The 22591-nt window shown below is 37.0% G+C and overlaps 1 protein-coding gene across 1 annotated transcript; it reads left to right on the plus strand.

Annotated features, from left to right (window-relative positions):
* LOC105157386 (ABC transporter G family member 11) lies at positions 14574–20283 on the plus strand. The gene is made up of 10 exons (XM_011073797.2): positions 14574–15575; positions 16190–16479; positions 17347–17518; positions 17618–17740; positions 18088–18216; positions 18308–18502; positions 18843–18929; positions 19030–19302; positions 19426–19533; positions 19647–20283. The coding sequence occupies exons 1-10, from the start codon at positions 15177–15179 to the stop codon at positions 19998–20000; spliced, it is 2130 nt and encodes a 709-aa protein (XP_011072099.1). The 5' UTR covers positions 14574–15176; the 3' UTR covers positions 20001–20283.

A 22591-nucleotide genomic window follows, 5' to 3' on the forward strand; every position in this document is an offset into this window, starting at 1 on the left:
AATCGGATTTAAGAAATCAAAAGCAAATAAAGCCACGTTGGAACAAGTAATATAAAGCAATTAGAAACGCTATTTACGACAAGAAATTTAAATCGAAAACTTACAACGAGAATTGTATCGTAACAATTCTCAGTCCAATTTGAAGTCGTTAATTTTTAACCGAATCGCAGAATTACTGCTTGCCTTGAAGAAAATATACGCCCCGTATCAATAGTGCACCGGGTTCAACGTAATTTCTCCCAGGATAAGACGGTTACAGTTCTTTCGATTTTAACACTATACCGAAGAAAACCTCGAACAACACTCAGAAGCTTGTCGAAACAAGAGACTCAAATACCAAAATTTGAAAGAAATACGAATGCCAAGTGAAAAGGGCAATCGAGAGTGTTTAGGGAGAAGTGAGAATGTTGTATATATTCTCAAATGAAAGAATGCAAGCCTTTATATAGGCTTCCAAAAATCAGCAATTAAACACGACAATGAAGACAAATTGATGGCCATGAATTTCCATCCAAAAACCGAAATCTGATTTTGAACAAAATTGTTGTTTCATCTCATATTGAATTGCAAATTGAAAGCAGCAATTCAATTTCTTTTTCAAGCAGCAAAATGGGTTTTGCTGTTTTTTTTTTATCCTCAATCAAGCACATTCAATAGCAAATGAAATGAAGAAAATTGAAGGTGAATTCAATTGCTGCTGCTGTTACAAAACTGTGGGTTTTAGCTTTTGAAAATTCAAATTCAACAATCCCCCACAAACTCATAGATTTGAACTCAAGTTTCCATAACTTGCTTTCAACAATGGTACCTTCCGGTTTGAACCACTATCTAAGTGATCTAACGTCAGTTGTCACCAGGTTAAATAGAACTAAGCCTTGAATTTAAGCCTGTGAGTGTGACAACGTCTGTCAGTAACAACAAGCCACCAACTTTGTGTTGATCTTTAGGGTTGACACTTAGGCCATGTGTCCTGATCCTGTTCATGAATGCTTTCAGGAATATCCCAATTCCTTAGTTGCGGCCAAACAACTACATTCACTTAGTTGGGCGTCTCTAGGGATCCACTCCTAGCATCTCGTCTTATAAGACTTGACCCCATTCAGAGATAAACTCTTACTATACTTGCAGTAGCAGCACCTTCCAGAGTTTCAGGGGATAGACTCTAGATACAAAGTATCAGTCTATTTGGTGCTCCGACATACCCTTACGACTTGTTGATACCACATTGAACCTTCTTTGTGGGATCTTCACTCAAAGGTTGGGTTGCCGTCGTAGATATATCACTCATGGGTTTTCAGTCCCATCCCCAATCTGGACTTATGAAGTATTTACGACTCCTCACCTTTGCTATTGTGGTTTGACTATCACAATGTACAGCAATCGGTGAAAGAGGCTGACTTACAATGGGAAGTTGTGATAACAACCCAAATAGCCATTCTGCCTCGGTACCAGTCGTATCTAACGCACATAACTCGGCTTCAAACGTAGACCGGGTTATCAAAGTCTGTTTTGCAGACTTCCAGGAGACTGCTCCCCCACCTAAGGTAAAAACATATCCTGAGCACCTATTACTCCCGGAGTTTTTGGCTATCCAGCTAGCATCATTATATCCCTCAAGAACAACAGGGAATATGCCATAATGTATGGCCAGTGACACCGAGCCCTTTAAGTACCTTAGTACTCTATCCAAAGCACCCCAATGAGTTTTGTCAGGACAACTAGTGTATCTAGCCAGCTTAGAGACAGAAAAGATATATTTGGTCTCGTGCCTTTTGCCAGATACTGTAAGCTCCCAATAATTTGGGAATACCTTAGCTGTGCAACCGAAACACCACTTTCATTTTTGAATAAAGCTACAGAAGGATCATATGGTGTTTTAGCAATTCTACTGTTTTGATAACCAAATTTCTCAATTATCTTCTCAACATAATGAGACTGAGAAATGGCTATTCTATCAGTTGACCGAGTCAACTTGATACCAAGAATCACATTAGCCTCACCCATATCCTTCATTTCAAACTTATTTTTCAAAAATAACTTGGTTTCGGTAATAATATCTAGACATGATCCTATTAACAGAATATCATCCACATACAGGCATAGAATTATCATTTTATCTCCTTTAACCTTGCAGTATATACACTTATCATTCTCATTTACAGTGAAGCCAAATGCAAGAATAGTTTTATCAAACTTTTCATGCCACTGTTTGGGTGCTTGTTTAAGTCCATATAGAGACTTAACAAGTTTACAAACTTTATGCTCGTTACCATGAGCTACAAACCCCTCAGGTTGATCCATGTAAATCTCTTCTTCGAGTTCACCATATAAGAAGACTGTTTTCACATCCATCTGATGAATCGGGAGATTATACACCAAAGTAAGTGCTATAAGCACCTGGATTGTAATCAATCGAGCTACCGGAGAATAGGTATTGAAATAGTTTATTCACTCCTTTTGTTTAAACCCTTTAGCCACCAATCTGACTTTAAACTTATCTATGGTCCCATCAGGTTTCAGTTCCTTTTAAAAATCCACTTACATCCAATAGTAGTACACCTCGGAGGGAGATCGACTAGCACCCATGTTCCATTGGAAACAATGGAGTCCATCTCACTTTTGACAGCTTCTTTCCACTGCTTGGCTTCTGAAGAAGCCATAGCATCTTTGAAAGTTATCGGATCATCCTCGATGTTGTAAGTGACAAAGTCACTTCCAAAATCCTGGACGATCCTAGCTCTCTTACTCTGTCTAGGCTCATCTGACTCCTCATAAGTCTGATTAGAACTACTAGGACCAACCCCCACATTTGACATCTTTTCCACATGTTCAGGAATAGATGTGGAGGCAAGTGAATCATCAAGCGAAAAATTAGAAGGTATTCCTGTTTTTAAAGGAAATACAGCTTCTAGGAATACAGCATCACGAAATTCGACTATTGTGTTGACCTCAATGCCTGGAATTTTTGATTTAATAACCAGAAATCTTAAGGCAAAACTTGTCTCCACATAGCCCAAGAACACAACATCGACAGTCTTAGGACCCAATTTCTTTCGTTTGTGGTCTGGGACTAGCACTTTTGCTAGGCACCCCCACACTCGAAAGTATTTCAGGCTTGGTTTCCTACCTTTCCACAACTCGAAAGGAGTACTCGTATTGTGTTTCAGAGGGACTCTATTCAGAATATGGCAAGCCGTATTCAAAGCTTCTCCCCGCAAATACTTTGGTAACCCGGAGGTTAGTAGGAGACTGTTAACATATCTTTGAATGTTCTATTCAGCCATTCCATTAGACGAAGGGGAATACGGGGGAGTCTCTTCATGAATAATGCCAAAAGTCTGACAATATTCATTGAACTTACTCGACTCATACTCTCCTCCTCTATCGGACCTTAGTCTTTTAAGTTTCTTACCAGTTTGGGTTTCTGCTTCATTTTTAAACAAAATAAATTTATCTAAGGCTTCATCCTTATTTTTCATGAGAAACACATAACAGTATCTACTGCAATCATCTATAAAGGTTATAAAATATCGTTTGTGGTCCCTGGTAAAAAATCCATTGAACTCACAAATATCAGTGTGAACTAAATCAAGTATTTCCGAATCCCTTTCAATTGACTGATAGGGTTTCCTAACTTGTTTCGCTTCTATACAAACTTGGCATTTGTGATTTCGTTCAATATTTTGACTAGGAATTAAATTCAAATTCATCATTCGTTTGATCGAATTGAAATTTAAATGACCTAACCTACTATGCCACAAAGTAGAAGATTCAACATTCAATATAATAGAATCAGAAACATCAATTTTATTATTATCAACTCGAACTTTGAACAAACCATCGTCTAAGTAGCCTTTACCAACAAAAATACCAAATTGTTGAATTAAAACTTTATTAAATTTGAAAATCAATTCATATCCTTCCCTAACTATTACAAAACCACTAATGATGTTTCTTCTGACAGTGGGTACATGATGAACTCTTTTAAGGACAGAATGCGCCCTGAAGGAAACTTCAAGTCCACGCTTCCTATCCCAAGTACATCAGCTGTGCTGGAGTTCCCCATACTTACTGTCCTTCCACTGATGGCCTGATAAGACACAAAGAGAGATTTATCAGCACAAATATGCACATTCGCTCCAGTGTCAATCAACCAATCATACGGTTCGTAAATAGTCAAGAGTTCGGGTTGTACAAATACATACCCATCAGTTGCTCCTGAGGTGCTAGCACTACTAGAACCTCCCACAACCATGTTGACAACTGCCTGCCCAGTCTTGGCCTTTTTATTAGGACAAAGCTTGGCCCAGTGTCCAACCTGCCCACAGTTCCAACATGGTTTGTTTGCTTTTGGTTTCTTATTTTTGGAGGCCTTGCTCTTATTGATGGTTTCGAATTCGAGTTGATCTTATTCACTTTCTGTTTGCCCACTATAAGATTGGCCCTTGGTTGATGTTCAACAGGCATCTTGTGCGTTTGATTTATATGTTCTTCCTCAATGCTGATAGCAATTATAAGATCATCCAGAGACAATCTCCCTTTCTGATGCTTGAGTGTCATGCCAAAATTTTCCCAAGATTTGGGAAATTTGTCCACTATGGACATGACCAGAAACTTCTCAGGAAGCTTCATCTCAGCATCAGTTAGAGCATGCTCAAGATTGATAATCTCATGAGTCTGTTCAGCTACAGACCGGTCCTCAACCATTTGATACCTCATGAACTTAGAAACAGAATACTTTTCGAGCCCTTGCTTTTCAGTATTATATTTCCGGTTCAACTCATCCCATAGAGACTTAGCAGTGTAAGAATCGGAACAATAGACATCGAAGAGCGTATTTGACAAGGCTGACAAAATCGCTCCTCTGCCTGATCCCTTTCTGTCCACTGCGCTATCTCAGCAGTTTTGGGATCGGTATCAGTAGGTTTAGGTCTGATCACCTGAATCACTGACAAAAGTCCTTTCATCGTCAACCAAATTTTCATTCGCTGTTGCCAGCGTTTAAAAAATTGGCCCAAAAACTTGTCCGGTAAACCGGTCAAGTCGACCTTTTGTGTGATTGGAATTGCAATAGAAATCGGCTCGGCCATCTTTAGTATTTTAGGAAACTAAAGTAACGTTTCAAATAAAGAGTTTGAAAATAGCGTTTTCCAAAACAGTTCCAACGACAAAATCCGTTTTTTTTCAAAACTGTATATTTTCGTCAAGATTGTTGGAAAAATAATTGGTTTCAAGCAATCGAAACGACGTTTTGAAATATTACAATCGGATTTAAGAAATCAAAAGCAAATAAAGCCACGTTGGAACAAGTAATATAAAGCAATTAGAAATGCTATTTACGACAAGAAATTTAAATCGAAAACTTACAACGAGAATTGTATCGTAACAATTCTCAGTCCAATTTGAAGTCGTTAATTTTTAACCGAAACGCAGAATTACTGCTTGCCTTGAAGAAAATATACGCCCCGTATCAGTAGTGCACCGAGTTCAACGTAATTTCTCCCAGGATAAGACGGCTACAGTTCTTTCAGTTTTAGCACTATACCGAAGAAAACCTCGAACAACACTCAGAAGCTTGTCGAAACAAGAGACTCAAATACCAAAATTTAAAAACAATATGAATGCCAAGTGAAAAGGGCAATCGAGAGTGTTTAGGGAGAAGTGAGAATGTTGTATATATTCTCAAATGAAAGAATGCAAGCCTTTATATAAGCTTCCAAAAATCAGCAATTAAACACGACAATGAAGACAAATTGATGGCCATGAATTCCCATCCAAAAACCGAAATCTGATTTTGAACAAAATTGTTGTTTCATCTCATATTAAATTGCAAATTGAAAGCAGCAATTCAATTTCTTTTTCAAGCAGCAAAATGGGTTTTGCTGTTTTTTTTTATCCTCAATCAAGCACATTCAATAGCTGTTAAAATTATGGCCCAAATATCTTACAGCCCAAATCACCCGGAGGCCTACCACCCGGATCCAATCCACTACCCGAACCCGACCTGGTTGTTGACTACTACTTAACTCACTTTCTAAACCCTAATCGGTCATTCCTCTCTTTCACTCCCTCTCTCATTCGCCGCGTCCCCTCTCTCTCTCTCTGTTCCTCTCATGGTTTTCTCACTGCCATACCTCTTCATATTTCCGACGGTTTCCCGAGCTAATCCGATGGCTTTAGGGAAACCGCCTAACGGCCTAACCACTTGACGGTTTTAGGACTCTTATAAAGGAACCCTTCTCCTCCTCTCTCGGGTACGGATGAAAACCTGTTCTTCTATCTTCTCTCTTCTCTGATAAGTCGTTCTCTGTGAACTAGAGTGTTGTGAGTTACTGTTGACCGGTCAGTTTATGAGATCTTCGTGATCTGTGGTCTGTCGGGTGAAGAAGTGGTGGTGTAACCGTGATTTGTGGTTGTGGTGTTCGGGTCCGGTATTTGTGTGACCGCGTCCCTAATCGATTGGATCTGGCTTTATACCCTAAGCCATTTTCAAACAGAGGTTTTTCATTCTTTTCGGTTTTTGTTATTTTCGTATTCTGTACTGTAATTTTCTGTATATCTTGGCCTGTAATCTTAAGGAGTTTTGTACTCCAAGTTTTGTTGTAATAGTTGAGTAGGTCTGTTATTGAAGAGATACCACTGAGGGGACACTCCCTACAGTGGTATCAGAGCTTGCGTTCTGATTCGTGCTGATCCTGGTGGCGGTAATCTCTGATAAACCCCTCCTTTTCCTTTATCGCTTTATCTTTCCTTTCTGTTGAATATTTCTGTTATATCCCCGTACCCCTGTTATTTCTGTTTGCCGTGGTAAACCCTCTAATATCCCCCTTGGCCGGACCCGTGAGGTCGTCGGGTATCTAGGCGGGACTTAGGCTGGTAAGCCCCGGTCTCGGCTACAACTGTTATATTTTGTGATTTCTTGTTTCTGTTATCGAGTATATTTGTGTTCTCTTTGTAGTTCTGTTATTGGCTATACCTGTTTGTGTTTTCTTGTTATTTCTGCAAATCGACTATATCGACTATATCTCTTGTGATTTTCTGCTATACTCTGCTATCTGCATTATCATCTGTAATTTCCGTGTTACTTCTACAATCCCCTGCTATCTACGTGTATCTGTTCTTAGTGCTTGTCTGTTGGAATATAGTTCTCTTGGTACATTGACGTGTTGACTGTTTTTTATAATTACCCTATTTTTTGCAACTTTAAACACCAAGTTTTTTTTTTAAAACCTGTGTTTCTGAAACTTGTCACCTGTTTTATAAAAACCGTACTATCCCCTTAAATTTTATTTTTTAATGGCCGGTTACAGCCTTCAACCTTTCGATGGTAAAAGTAATTTTGCTATTTGGCAACAAAAAATGAAAGGTGTTCTCATTCAACAAAAGGTTTTCAAAGCCATTGATGACAATTATGTTGAAACTATTTCGGAAGAAAAGAAACAAGAAAATGATGAATTTGCTTACTCCTCTATCATTTTAAACCTATCTAACACTGTTTTGAGAAAAGTTGGTAAACAAGAATCTTCAAAGGCTTTGTGGTATAAACTAGAGGAAATTTACACTGAAACTTCTTTGCCAAATAAGTTGTTTTTATTAGAAAAGTTTTTTAGATATAAACTCGGTTTGTCAAAAAATATTGATGAGAACCTTGATGATTTTACTAAACTGATCCAGGATATTAAACTTACAGGAGATAAAAATATTGATGAATATTCTCCAATTGTACTTTTGAATGCCATTCCTGAATCTTATTCTAATGTAAAGGCTGCCATTAAATACGGTAGGGATAGTGTTAATATAGAAACTATTGTTAATGGCCTGAAGAGTAAAGAATTAGATATTAAAACCAATAAACCTAGTCAGAACCAACATGAAGTCAACCTTGTTAGGGGTAGAATGAAGACTAGGAATTTTAACTCTAGATATAACAGTAGAAGCAGAAGCCGAAACAAAAACAGTAGAAGCAAATCCAGGACTAGAGAAAACAACTTTAGAAATGATAAAATAAAAGATAGACGCTGTTACAATTGTGGGATAAAAGGTCACTACATAAAGGACTGTAGAAAACCTAGACGAGAACATAGAGATAAAAGCTATGATGAGAAAGAAATTGTTAACAATGTGTCTATTGAATCAAATGGTGAAGTCTTTGTTGTGTACGAAGCTAATTCTGTGAATCCTTTTGACATGCATGAATGGCTAATTGACTCTGGCTGCACATTTTATATGAGTCCTTTCAAAGACATTTTTTCTAACTTGAAGTATGAGCATATTGGTTTTGTGTCCATGGCAAATGAGAAAAAATGTGATATTAAGGGTCTAGGTGATATTTCATTATGTTTTGAAGGAGGTCATAAAATGATTTTGAAAAATGTTAGATACGTACTTGATTTAAGTCATAACCTAATATCATGTGTTGCATTAGAGGAAGATGGGCTAGAAGGTAGATGGGGAAAAGGGATTATGAAAATTATGAAAAGATCTTTGGTTGTTTTTAAAGCTGAACGAAAACGGAACCTTTATATTTGCATTGCTACTTATGAAAACACTACTGCATCTGTTTTTGAAAACAATAAGACCACTCTTTGGCATAAAAGACTTGGGCACATTAGCATGAAAGGACTTGAATTCTTAAAGAAAGATGGTATTTTGAATGATAAGAATGACAAATTAGATTTCTGTGATGAATGTGTCATGGGAAAGCATCATAGAGTTCATTTTCCTGCATCCCCCTCCCCAAATCCATCTATGTCCACTTGCATTTTAGATTATGTTCATGCCGATGTTTGGGGTCCTTCTAATGTGACTACTCATGGTGGTAATAGATATTTCTTGTCTATCATTGATAACTATTCTCGTAAAGTGTTTGTTTTCTTAATGAAGCATAAATCAGAAGTCTTTGACAAATTTGAAAAATGGAAAATTTTTCTTGAAAACCAAACTAGTAAGAAGCTGAAATCCCTTAGAACTGATAATGGCTTAGAATTTTGTAACCAACAGTTTTCTGAAATGTGTGACAAATTTGGTATAAGAAGGCATAAGACTAATCCTTATCCTCCTCAACAAAATGGAGTAGCTGAACACATGAATCGAACATTACTTGATAAAGTGAGATGTCTATTGATCAGTTCTGGTTTGCCTAAAACGTTTTGGGGAGAAGCTGTTTTAACTGCTGCACATCTAATAAATATGTCTCCCTCTGTGCCATTATCTGGAAAAACCCCAAAATTTATGTGGAATGGAAAAGTGCCTGATCTATCCTGCTTACGTGTGTTTGGATGTTCTGCTTTTGTTCATCAAAGTGTCGATAAACTTGAACCTAGATCTCTCAAATGCATTTTTATTGGTTATCCTGAAGGGGTAAAAGGGTATAGATTATGGGTTAGGAGTCAACCTGGCTATAAAGTCCTAATTAGTAGAGACGTTACTTTTAATGAAAATGAGATGCCATGCTTAGAAAAGACTCAACCCATAGAAAAGGAAACCACTTTCAATAAAGTAGATATCGAGGATAACCAAGAAGGGGAGGGATTAGGGCATAGTGAAGAACAAAATGCAGAAAATTTTGAGGAAACACAAACCCGGAAACCAATCCCCTAGACAACTACCAACTTGCTATAGATAGGGATAGGAGACAAACTAGGATACCCTCAAAACTTAGAGATTTTCATACGAGTCTTAATACTGAATTAGGAGAACCTTCTAGTGTTGAAGAAGCGTTAAAATCAGAAAAATGGCTTAGTGCTATGAAAGAAGAAATGAAATCACTGAAAGATAACAAAACTTGGATCCTTGTCCCTAAACCTAAAGATGCTTCTATTGTTGACTGTAAATGGTTATTCAAGATAAAACAAGAAAATCCCATAAAGTACAAAGCTAGACTAGTTGCTAAGGGATTCACACAAAAAGAAGGCATAGATTATAATGAAATCTTTTCTCCAGTTGTGAAATACACTACAGTTCGTATCATACTTGCTCTTACTGCACACTATAACTGGGAATTAAAATAAATGGATGTCAAAACTGCCTTCTTACATGGTGGCTTAGATGAAAAGATTTACATGTCTCAACCCTTTGGTTTTTCTGATACGTCTAAACCTGATTATGTATGTTTGTTGAAAAAATCTTTATATGGACCGAAACAATCCCCTCGTCAATGGAACAAAAAATTTGATGAATTCATGTTGTCTTTAAATTTCATTAGGAGTAACTATGATCATTGTCTTTACTTCAAATATGTGGATAATACTCCTATTTCTTAGTTCTATATGTGGATGACATGTTGATTGCTAGTCCTAGTTTACAACTCATTCATACTCTTCAAAAAGATTTATGTGAAGTTTTTGAAATAAAAGACCTTGGTAATGCAAAACAAATCCTTGGGATGAGCATTGTTAGGAACAGAAATTCATTTTCAATTCTTTTAAATCAAAAAACATATCTTTTGACTGTTCTCAAAAAGTTTTCCATGGAAAATGCAAAACCTACTGCTGTTCCTTTAGCCGCCCATTTTCAGTTAAGCAAGAACCAATGCCCCAAAACTGAAAGTGAAACACAGAAGATGAGTAAAATCCCCTATTCCAATGTGATTTGTTCAATTATGTTCTTAATGGTATGCACTAGACCTGATGTTGCTTATGCTATTAGCTGTTTGAGTAGATATATGTCAAACCCAGGTTCCCCTCATTGGGAAGCCTTGAAATGGTTACTCCGATATTTACGTGGATCTGAAAATATTGGTATCAAATTTTCTAAGTATACTGCACATGCACACCTTGTTGGATATGTAGATTCAAATTATGTTAATGATAGAGATAGTCGTAAATCCACCACTTCTTATATGTTTACTTTTTGCGGATCTTGTATTAGTTGGAAATCCCAGCTTCAACATATTGTTGCTTTATCTACTACTGAAGCTGAATACATTGCCACTACTGAAGCATTTAAAGAAGCATTATGGCTTAGTAGCCTTTGAAAAGAAATTGGGTTCTTAAAAGAAAAACCTGTGATATTTTCTGATAGCCAATCTTCTATTCAATTGTGTAAAAATCCTGTTTTTCATGATAGAACAAAACATATAGATGTTAGGTATCACTTTATTCGTGATATTGTGGGAAAGAATGAAATAACTTTGGAAAAGATCAACTTTGATGAAAACCCTGCAGATATGGGCACTAAGTGTCTGCCCTTAGAAAAGTTTAGTAAGTGTTTAAAAATACTCCTGTTAAATCCTGACTAACATTAGTTGTTTTATTTCAGTATTTTAGCTGCAGGTACATCCATGGAGTATTTTATGGCGATGATGAAAATAAACCAGATTCTAAAACCCCTGACCTACCTTATCGGGTATTTGGTCCAAGGTGGGGTATGTTAAAATTATGGCCAAAATATCTTACAGCCCAAATCACACGGAGGCCCACCACCCGGATCCAATCCACTACCCGAACCCGACCCGATTGTTGACTACTACTTAACTCACTTTCTAAATCCTAATCGGTCATTCCTCTCTTTCACTCCCTCTCTCATCCGCCGCGTCCCCTCTCTCTCTCTCTGTTCCTCTCATGGCTTTCTCACCGTCATACCTCTTCATATTTCCGACGGTTTCCCGAGCTAATCCGATGGCTTTAGGGAAACCGCCTAACGGCCTACCCACTTGACGATTTTAGGACTCTTATAAAGGAACCCTTCTCCTCCTCTCTCGGGTACGGATGAAAACCTGTTCTTCTATCTTCTCTCTTCTCTGATAAGTCGTTCTCTGTGAACTAGAGTGTTGTGAGTTACTGTTGACCAGTCAGTTTCTGAGATCTTCGTGATCTGTAGTCTTTCGGGTGAAGAAGTGGTGGTGCAACCGTGATTTGTGGTTGTGGTGTTCGGGTCCGGTATTTGTGTGACCGCGTCCCTAATCGATTGGATCTGGCTTTATACCCTGAGCCATTTTCAAATAGAGGTTTTTCATTCTTTTCGATTTTTGTTATTTTCGTATTCTGTACTGTAATTTTCTGTATATCTTGGCCTGTAATCTTAAGGAGTTTTGTACTCCAAGTTTTGTTGTAATAGTTGAGTAGGTCTGTTATTGAAGAGATACCACTGAGGGGACACTCCCTACAATAGCAAATGAAATGAAGAAAATTGAAGGTGAATTCAATTGCTGCTGCTGTTACAAATATGTGGGTTTCAACTTTTGAAAATTCAAATTCAACAGATTATTTACTATATATACGTAGAAACATCGAACCACGACGGCTAGTATAATATATAAAATCAAAGTTTATTTTTGTGGTTGAAGGGAGACAAAAGATAAATATGTTGTCAGTGAAAAACCCACATAAAAAGCTCTAATTTTTGTTCAAGTAATCAATCTCCGGCCAGTTTTAAACATTTGGTGGATGAGGTCCTGTAATTGCTAGAAGAAAAAAAAAGTTTTTTTCAGAGTACTACTTACCACCTCTATATTTAAAATTTTTATTTTGCCACTCATGGGACAGTAAATTCAATTAAATCGCTTTATATATATAGTACGAATATTAACTTTAAAGTAATAGTCTGGTTAGTTGCATGTTCGAAACTAAGGACACGAGTACTATAATAACTTAGTTTTAATTAATAGATTAATAGCTTAGTTTTAATTAATAGATTGGTTGGGAAGTTTTCTTTTATTAATCTAAATTCATACATAATAGATCGATGCCTAACTTCGACAAAGTTGTTAAGTCCGTGTTCCCTATTAGTTAATAGATCTATTATTGGTTAAAGGGTAAATTATATTTTTAGTCCTATAAATGAATTTATTTCAAATTTTAATTCCACATTCAAATTAATTTGTACATTGAGTTCTATATGTGGGTTTTTTTTTATTTTTAATTTGAGGACCATTGAGGGATTTTCGTTCAATTGATAACGGCAGTTGCTCTGTATGTTAATCAATACAATCAAAATAAGGGTAAATTATATTTTTGGTCCAATAAGTGGACATGTTTTCAATTTTGGTCCCGTAAGTGGACCTGTTTCTAATTTTGGTCCCACACGTAAATGTGCGAATTGGCCTGAGTGTGGGACTAAAATTGAAAATAGGTCCACTTATGAGACAAAAAATGTAATTTACCCTTATTTTGATTGTATTGACTAATGAAGAGAGTAGATGACGTTATCAATTGAACGAAAATTCCTCAATGGTCCTCAAATTGAAAAAAAAAACTCAATGTGCAAATTGACGTGAGCGTCCGACCAAAATTAAAAATAGATCCAGTTATGAGACCAAAAATATAATTTAGCCATTGATTCAATTCTCATGGGAAAAGCTAGATACCTGCTTAAAATATGTTGGATCGCGTTAAGGGGCTTTTTTAGGTCGAGAAATAAAAACAGATAAAAAAATGTGTTCACCTCCACGCCCCACCCCACCCCCCCCCACCCCACCCCCCACCAACCAAAAAAAAAAAAAAGAAAGAAAAAGAAAGACCCGCTAAAAATTAATAACCCTTGAAAGGATCTTATAATCTTCTTCCAGTTTAGCTTTTGTAAAATTCTAAGACATAATCCTACATCTCTAATATACACTAAAGCAAAGTGACCAAGTGAAATTGGACTTATATAGGTGATATTATAGGGTTATAAGTCAAAATGGGTCTAAAACAGACAAATAATTGAAAATTTTAATTTTCCAAGAATAAATCTTATATTGTTTTTTCCTACTTATACGAAATAAAATGAAATTGTTGGCACATTCCTAAATGACAAAAATAAATAGGATGCATGTAAAATGAGTCAAATGCACCATAGAGATCCAAATTGATTTCTTCCGGTAATAATTTAATTTGTTGAACATATATATAGGTAAATATTTTTCAATGAATTAACAAAATTAGGCCATATATATATATATATATATATAGTCAATAGCTGGGATTGGCAAATTACTGATATGTTGTTTTCCTTTTGGCCCCAAATGAACAACTTTGTTATAAGATTAATGTATAGAGAAATGCAAGCAACCCCTTGTGGTATCATATATGAGTAAATTACATCCTTATGAAAAAATAAGTACCGGTTACTTTCTTGTATTTTTTAAAATATAATAATTTATCGTTTATAATTTTTAAAATGAAGTAATTTACCTCCCTGTATAAGTAGGTCAATTGCTATATTTTAAAAAGTATAGAGGGTAAATTGCTATATTTTTTTCATAGGGGAATAATGTGCTCATATTCAATATCACAGGGGATTAAATTGCTATTCGCCTGATTAATATATATATATATATTAAATATAATATGTAAATATTTGGTCAAAGATAATAAAATTAAGTTTGTTGGGGCGGGGAAGGGGAGGGGCGAGAAGTGTGAATCATCAACTCACTCGTTCACATGTTGGGCGCGCGCACAAAGGTTTGACAATAGACGACGTATGCGGGTTTTGCGCATGATATGAAATTAAAGATGAGTCGTAACAATTATGTGCCAACCTCCTACCATATAAGTTTTAATTGGGGGTCGGTTTGCATTAAATGCTTCTACCTACATCTAACTGTACACATTAATAAGCCAGCGCGCATAACAATGGAGATCCATTCCAATATCCAGGCCGACCGAGGAGGATTTTAGTCCTTGTCCTTCTACCTTCTTCTTTATATAATCACTATTCACATTAAAATTTAAGTCCAAGATCGTGCAGCTGGAGGTTGGCAAGAAACTCCATAATTCTGATATATAAGAGCGTGATGTTCGGTGGTTAGCTTTTAATTTGTGTGATTCACAACCAGCGACTTCCGTGAAGAGCAAATTAGTATATGTATACGTGTTTGGCTCCTTAATTTTGTGTGGGTTTAAACTTAATTTATAGTGACATGCATTATTCCTATGCTCATGCTCATGCTCATCCTCATCCTCATCATCAACATTACCTCCTGATCCCACTCATCAAGTCAAATTCACAACATCTGTGTTTCTCATCATACCCAACTTATTCTTTCTCATCTAATTCCTAATTAAGTTGATAGTTTTTGGCTGTTAGATTTCTTGTTTCATCCCCTATAATTACTCCTTCAAATACCAAACACGCTACTGTTCAAGTACTAGTAGTAGTGGCTGCAGCATTAATATAATTAATTCAATCTTCAAGAAAACAACCTCTTCTTGTCAAGACTTTAGCTAGCTAGTGTCCCGAAGAGATCCATCGGTATGACCATGAAGAGCTCATCAGCTGCAGATGATGTTATGATGGAGATTGAGGCTAACAAACCACAAGGCAATGGGCTTGTAGTAGGAGGGCTGAGCCCTTTGAGTGAGAGCCTGTGGAAGGAGAAAACCAATACGGAATTTGTGGGCGATGTTTCCGCCAGGCTCGCCTGGAAAGATTTAACCGTGGTGGTCACTCTGAGCAACGGAGACACGCAGAATGTTTTGGAGAAACTCTCTGGTTATGCGGAGCCTGGATCCTTTACTGCACTAATGGGTCCTTCCGGATCCGGCAAATCTACACTGCTTGACGCCCTGTCTGGCCGACTCGCTGCCAATGCATTCCTTTCTGGAACCATTCTGCTTAACGGTCGCAAGGCCAAGTTATCTTTTGGGACTGCTGTGAGTACATATTTACCTGACACGATTTTTCATTACATTTAATTTTTGGCCACCTGATTATTAGTTTGCTAGATAAGTTCTCCAGCTCTCCAGGGCCAGGCTGCGCCTAAAGTTTCGTGGTTTTCCTGCCACTCCTTTTAGTTTCATGCTCTGTTGTGTCCATATAACTTCCTATGATGAGTCCTGGTTTTCCTTTTCAAGTTCTACGCCTAAAGTTTCGTGGGTTTCTTCCCCTTCAGCTTTTCCATCCATGCTTTCGATAACTTCCTATGATGAGTCCTGGTTTTCCTTTTCAATTTGTGCGCCTAAGTTTTGTGGGTTTCTTGTCCTCCAGCTTTTCCATTAGTGCTTTCTTGTGTCCAGATAACTTCCTATGATGAATGGTTTCCCTTTTAATTTGTTGAAATACAACTTACGTACGTTGGGTCAGTACTTTCAAGTTCCAGCCCATCATTAGTTTCGTCAAGTTTTACTTCTCCTAATCAACTTGTGCACACTTTTCTTTTCTTTCCACTTATCTAACTCGCGGTGGGCGTATTAAGCCCCTTTCTATCCCAATTAAGCAGGAGGCGAAACTGACACCAAATGCTGCTTCTTTGCTATAATTAATGCAGGCATATGTAACACAAGATGACAACTTGATCGGGACTCTGACGGTTCGTGAAACAATATCATATTCAGCTCGATTGCGGCTTCCTGATAGAATGCGATGGTCGGACAAACGGGCACTGGTGGAGAGCACAATTATTGAAATGGGACTTCAAGATTGTGCCGACACCGTCATTGGAAATTGGCACTTGAGGGGCATCAGTGGGGGAGAAAGAAGAAGGGTTAGCATTGCACTTGAAATCCTGACAAGGCCCAGGTTACTTTTCCTAGATGAGCCAACCAGTGGTCTGGACAGGTTAGGCCATTTCAAATCCGGCCCTTCTATTCTTCCATAAGTATCATGCCTGCTCAGTGCTCCAAGTCCCTTTTTTTGGACCCCTGGACGCTCCTTATATAGATACTGATTCAGACTTTTAATTAATAATAATAATAATACTGATAATGATGATGATGTGTTTTTTTATTATAAATTGGTAGTGAATTTTATATATTATATCCTATATATATATATAGAGAGAGAGAGATTATATATATCTAATATATTTTTTTAAGTATACAATTGGTGACATGAAAATGTGTGAGCATAACTTTATAATATTCTAATCTAACAGTTTTGGAAAATGAGTCTCGGGCATATGCCTACTCACTTGGGTAGTTGGATGGGCATCACATCCCCTATTTTATTTTGCATTTGGTTTTTCCCCTTATCCTTTGCTTTCAAGATTTTGAAAGATAAGAATATATTTTAATGAATGAAAAATAAAACTAACAGAGCACTTGCAGACCGGCTATCATGTTTAAACTTTTATCACTCTTCAAGTAGGCGAATGTTCCTGCCAGCCCCAATATATAGTTTGTATCATAACATGTTCAAACTTAATTATATAATGCTGAAAGAAATTCCACTCTTCAAATAGGTAACATAATTAGAGCTAAGTACTTGTTGATGGCGGGTATACTTTAAGGTGTTCGGCCCTACAAAAATAGGGCGTTTGTGAATCAGAACAAATCAGCATATGCTATGCGTTTGTGAACATGCAGAATTAGCTTGGTTATCGATGCAATGTGTGTGTACGTCATGCATGCCACATATATAGAACTGATAATTCAATGGATTTAATCTCACATAGAGCTGTTGGTGGAATGGTATTGCTTTTGGCAGTGCATCAGCATTCTTTGTGACCCAGACATTACGCGGGTTGTCCAGAGATGGAAGGACAGTCATAGCCTCGATTCACCAGCCTAGCAGTGAAGTCTTTGAGCTGTTTGACCGATTGTACCTACTTTCCGGTGGAAAAACAGTTTACTTTGGTCAAGCCTCAGAAGCATATGAGGCAAGAAAGTAACTTTATAGTTTCTCTCCTTATTTACTCAAACACATTTGCTTCCTCAGGAATGGAGATCTAATTATGTAATGAGTCTGGTGCATGCAGTTTTTTGCACAAGCTGGCTTTCCTTGTCCTGCTCTCAGGAACCCCTCTGATCATTTTCTACGGTGCATCAATTCTGATTTTGACAAAGTTAAAGCAACTCTGAAAGGATCTATGAAGATGCGGGTATCAATTTCTTCCCCTGTTCTCGCTTCCTCTCAGAGTTCCAGACAACATTTATTTATTTGATTGATTTCTCTTGTGAATCTTCGTGGAGAACAAATCAGACAAGTGTTCATAAGGAGATGCATACAATTTTAACTTTCAAAATACAGGAAAACAAGAGGCCTTACATATATCAGTTGATCCCAATACCATATTCACTATATACATAATAATTGGACCAATTTATCGTTCTTGTATGCACCACTGCTTAGTTCATGTCTTTGGCTACGTGCATTTAGGACAATATCTTTTACTAGAACAAGACTTGTCCCCTTATTCACTTCAAATCATTGTATTGATGTAATCAGTTTGAGACAAATGATGATCCTCTAGACAAAGTAACCACAGCAGAAGCCATTCGGACGCTTGTTGACTCTTATCGTACTTCTCAGTATTGTTACTCAGCAAAAGAAAAGATTGAGGAGATTTCCAAAATTGTAAGTGTAGATTTTTCTTTTTGAAAGTTAATATTTTGTTGGCTCATCAGATTTATTTTCTGATCTAGATGACTCATGTTTGATATTGCAGAAAGGAACTGTGCTAGATTCTGGAGGGAGTCAGGCTAGTTTCTTCATGCAGGCTTTTACCTTAACTACACGGTCATTTGTTAATATGTCGAGGGACTTTGGGTATTACTGGCTGAGGCTTGTCATCTATATCGTGGTCACTATTTGCATCGGAACCATTTACTTGAATGTCGGAACAAGCTACAACTCCATCCTGGTAATGCTCTTATTCAGTGCACAGCAGTTGAAGTAGTTAGTAGCGCTAAGCTCCTGAGAATGCAACCTAGTGTGAGTGATACAGGATCATTTCGAGGATCTTCAGGGTTGCTTTGTGGATGTCACATTGTTATTTCTAGATGATTCAACCCAGACGAAATGACTAACATTTCTTTTAGTTTCCAACATACAGAAAAAATAAATAAGTATTCAGGGTGTTTTCAACAGAGAATATTCAAATCGAATACTGAGAAGATATCACTGCCTTCAAATTTTTCGTAGCATAACAGCTATAATTGCCTGGATCTCATTCTATTTGTTGTTACCTGGTTTATTTACAGGCAAGAGGTGCATGCGCGTCTTTTGTCTTTGGTTTTGTAACCTTTATGTCCATTGGTGGATTTCCTTCATTTGTGGAAGATATGAAGGTACAACAATGCAACTACTTGGACTGACTCAACGTATTTCGAAAAACAGAAAATGAAAAGAAAGAAATTAAACTGCTTCTTGTGCTATGTTTTGCTTCAGGTTTTCCAAAGGGAAAGGCTTAATGGGCACTATGGCGTGAGTGCCTTTGTGATCAGCAACACCTTATCTGCAATGCCATTTCTGATATTAATCACCTTTATTTCTGGTACTGTGTGCTACTTCATGGTCCGACTCCACCCAGGCTTTTCACATTACTTATTCTTCGTATTGTGCCTTTACGCGAGTGTCACGGTGGTTGAGAGCCTGATGATGGCTATAGCCAGTGTTGTTCCAAATTTCCTTATGGGTATCATCATAGGTGCTGGAATTCAGGTCCGTAATTATTTACAAAATTTACAGGTTCTGACAGTATTGCCTCAATCTCTGCCAATTTCTATCTAGTTAATTCTCACTCTTCTTAATTATTTCACGTCCTTCTTGTCAAATTTGTTGCAGGGAATTTTTATGCTGGTCTCAGGTTATTTCCGGCTACCAAATGACATCCCAAAGCCGGTGTGGCGTTACCCAATGTCTTATATAAGTTTCCACTTCTGGGCTCTACAGGTAAAATTCACATATTTGTTGCTCTTTTTCTTACCACGTTAATATACCATAACTTTGTTTGACAAACCAAAAAAAGAAGCAAACTAATTGATAAATAAACTATATGTCCTCAGGGACAATACCAAAATGATCTGAAGGGCTTGATCTTCGACAACCAGTCGCCTGATCTTCCCAAGATTCCAGGAGAATATATCTTGGAAAATGTTTTCCAGATTGATGTGCATCGATCAAAGTGGATCGACCTCAGTGTTCTATTCAGCATGATTATCATTTACCGCATCATCTTCTTCATCATGATCAAAGTTAATGAGGATGTGACCCCTTGGGTTCGTGGCTATATTGCAAGACGGAGAATACAGCGAAAAAGTGCCAATCAGAATACCACAATTACTCCTTTTGCTCTTACTCAATCACCTTCCCTGAGGACTTACGTCCAGAATCGAGCTTCCGGCAGTGGCAGGCGGTAGAATAGCTTATAAGATTGTCAACTCCCACTTTCTATTGGACGCAGCTTATTAAAACTAGGTACCATGGACTCTTGTCTGAGAATGGGGAACTACTGGTGTAACTGCTAAGCTACCTTTCACTTTTCAACTTTTTGTTGGAATCTTCCAGAAATATGAATTGTATAAACCAAGATCTGTACGTGAAGAAAGACAGATAAGAAAATGCCAATGGCTGGTTTGTATTGTGGAGTTAATTGCGTGTGAAATTGGCAACTGAGAGAATTTAATATCTACATCTTCTGAATGTTGGGCTACTCTTAACAGGAGTAAAATATAAGTTATCTTGGAGAAGTCGGATTTAAGGATACCTTTCCTTGCTAGTAGGATTAGGAGAAATCTCCAGAAACATATACCAATGTAAGTTCAATGCTCGCCCTAAACATTAGCAGCAGCCATCAGGAACCCTTTCTCGCCTCATGCCTGCTCATAACAATGCCCTTGGGAATGAATTGTGAATAAAATCTTGGCTGGTATAGCCACACATACTGTAAAGAATGAATTACCAATCAAACTTGGCCGGTAGAAACACATGCTACCCATAGAGACCAAAATAACTGAACAAGAACACTTGTACATGAGATTTAATATACGTATTACCCATTCATTTGAACACTTAGTGATTACAACTCATTTTCCTGCAGAGAAAAGAAGTTGACATTTTTTTATTTTCCTTATAAAAACTGCACATTGTAAGAATCTTATATTGGGAAGGTAATATTGTAAGAGTAATTAATGGAAATGTCAATGGTTGTTGCACAATACTATTTCATCACTGCTAGTAACATAAGCAAAATATTCACATATAATACAATCAGGCAATAAGGAAGCAATCCCAAATAGCAAGTCCGAACAAACCAACTCTACGAAGATATCACAATAGAGCACTTGAGAAATGATTCCAAATTCCAGAAAAAATCATAATTTCCACTTCCTGCATAACCAAAAATGAGTACGTGATCTTCGATGAAATTTGATGGGAGTAGTCTACATCTAACCAAATCAATGATTTTTTCAAAGTGATTCTGGACCAATATAAATATTTTTGAAGTATCTCCACTGTCTTCAATGCTAAATGCAACAAGCAGAAGCTCCAAATAACACTCTAACTATAAAATCTTGGAGGCTATTTGTGCCAGAAAAAGTCTCTATCCACACAGTTTGATCTCAAAACGCATCTTGCACGATTAAGCAATAAGAACTTGTAGATTCTTGCCATTGGACACCACGATTAAGTAATAAGAACTTGTAGATTTCTGAAAGTAAGTGGGCATGGCAGAAACAAGTTTTCAGAATCCTTAAAATGGTTGATTACTAGGGTTCATGTGTTTATAAACGAGAGGATTTAAATAACAAGGAAATATGCTTTTATAACATTAGAATTCGAAGGAAATCTATACAAGAGATTTAAGAAATCTGAATATTTGTCACAAACTAGAACATACATTGAAAGGAAAATACAGTATGTACAGAAAAAAATATCCTTCTACTCCGGACAGGGAAAAATTAGGAGTTCTTTACTTATTGAAGAACAGACTTCTTTTCTTCCCCTTCTTTTTTTCACTAGCCTGCATGATTGTGTTAAAACATCAAGACAGGAGAAGGTATGAGTTTGCAACGTGTAGATATTTATGTTCCAACATCTTTAACTCATCAACCCTCATTATCATGCGTACTCACAAACCTTTATCAGAATCAGCAGTTCAAGCAAGATATTTCAAACTTAACCTGCCATGCCCTTCAAAATACACATAAAGCTTCTATGAGATGATATTTTCCTATTGTGTGCACTACGACCGACCTGAAGAAAAAACCTTCGTATGTGAAGTAGAGAAACTTTCTGAAGAAAATGGTGCATATTATGCTACATTTTATTAGTTGACATTGGGTTAAAGGCAAAATTCGTCCCCTAATTTTGACTATTTTTTATTTTAGTCCTTTAACTTTTGAGATTTCATTTTAGTCCCGTAACTTTTCAAAAACTCTCGATTTTGGTCCTCTGACAGAATCTAATCAGATCTGGGTTAAATTCTGGACTATTTTACCCCTCTATTACTTTAAAGTGCGAAGTTTAGTCCATTTTCATTATTCTTGCATTTTTATGAATATTTACCCATACTCGCCTAGAATGCTATCAAAGCCTAGGTTTATTGAAAAAATATATGATTATATTACATTTTGATATTATTTTATCCACTAATAGAGGAGACTCTTTCAGAGAAAATGAAACCGAACGAAAGTTCGAGTTACAATGATAATAGGGAATATTTCCAGATTCTGGAAATACAAAGGAGGGAATTTCTTATGGAAAGTTTTGACAAATGTTACAATGGTCCCAAGAGGATTGATCCGAACCTTCTCACGCCAAAAGAAGAATGTGAATGGCTGAGAGATTTTGAAGTTCGACAAGTACTACCAGGAGATGCAGTGAGGCGTTTACACTCCACTGAAGTCCATGGTAGAATTCCTGCCAAAAGAAGTGGAACGGGTAAATTCGTACATAATTACTATTTAAAAAATTATGATTAAAGGAGCTGATTGGAAAGAATTCGAGA

This window comes from Sesamum indicum, linkage group LG3 (assembly GCF_000512975.1).
Source record: "Sesamum indicum cultivar Zhongzhi No. 13 linkage group LG3, S_indicum_v1.0, whole genome shotgun sequence".
Taxonomy (NCBI): domain Eukaryota; kingdom Viridiplantae; phylum Streptophyta; class Magnoliopsida; order Lamiales; family Pedaliaceae; genus Sesamum; species Sesamum indicum.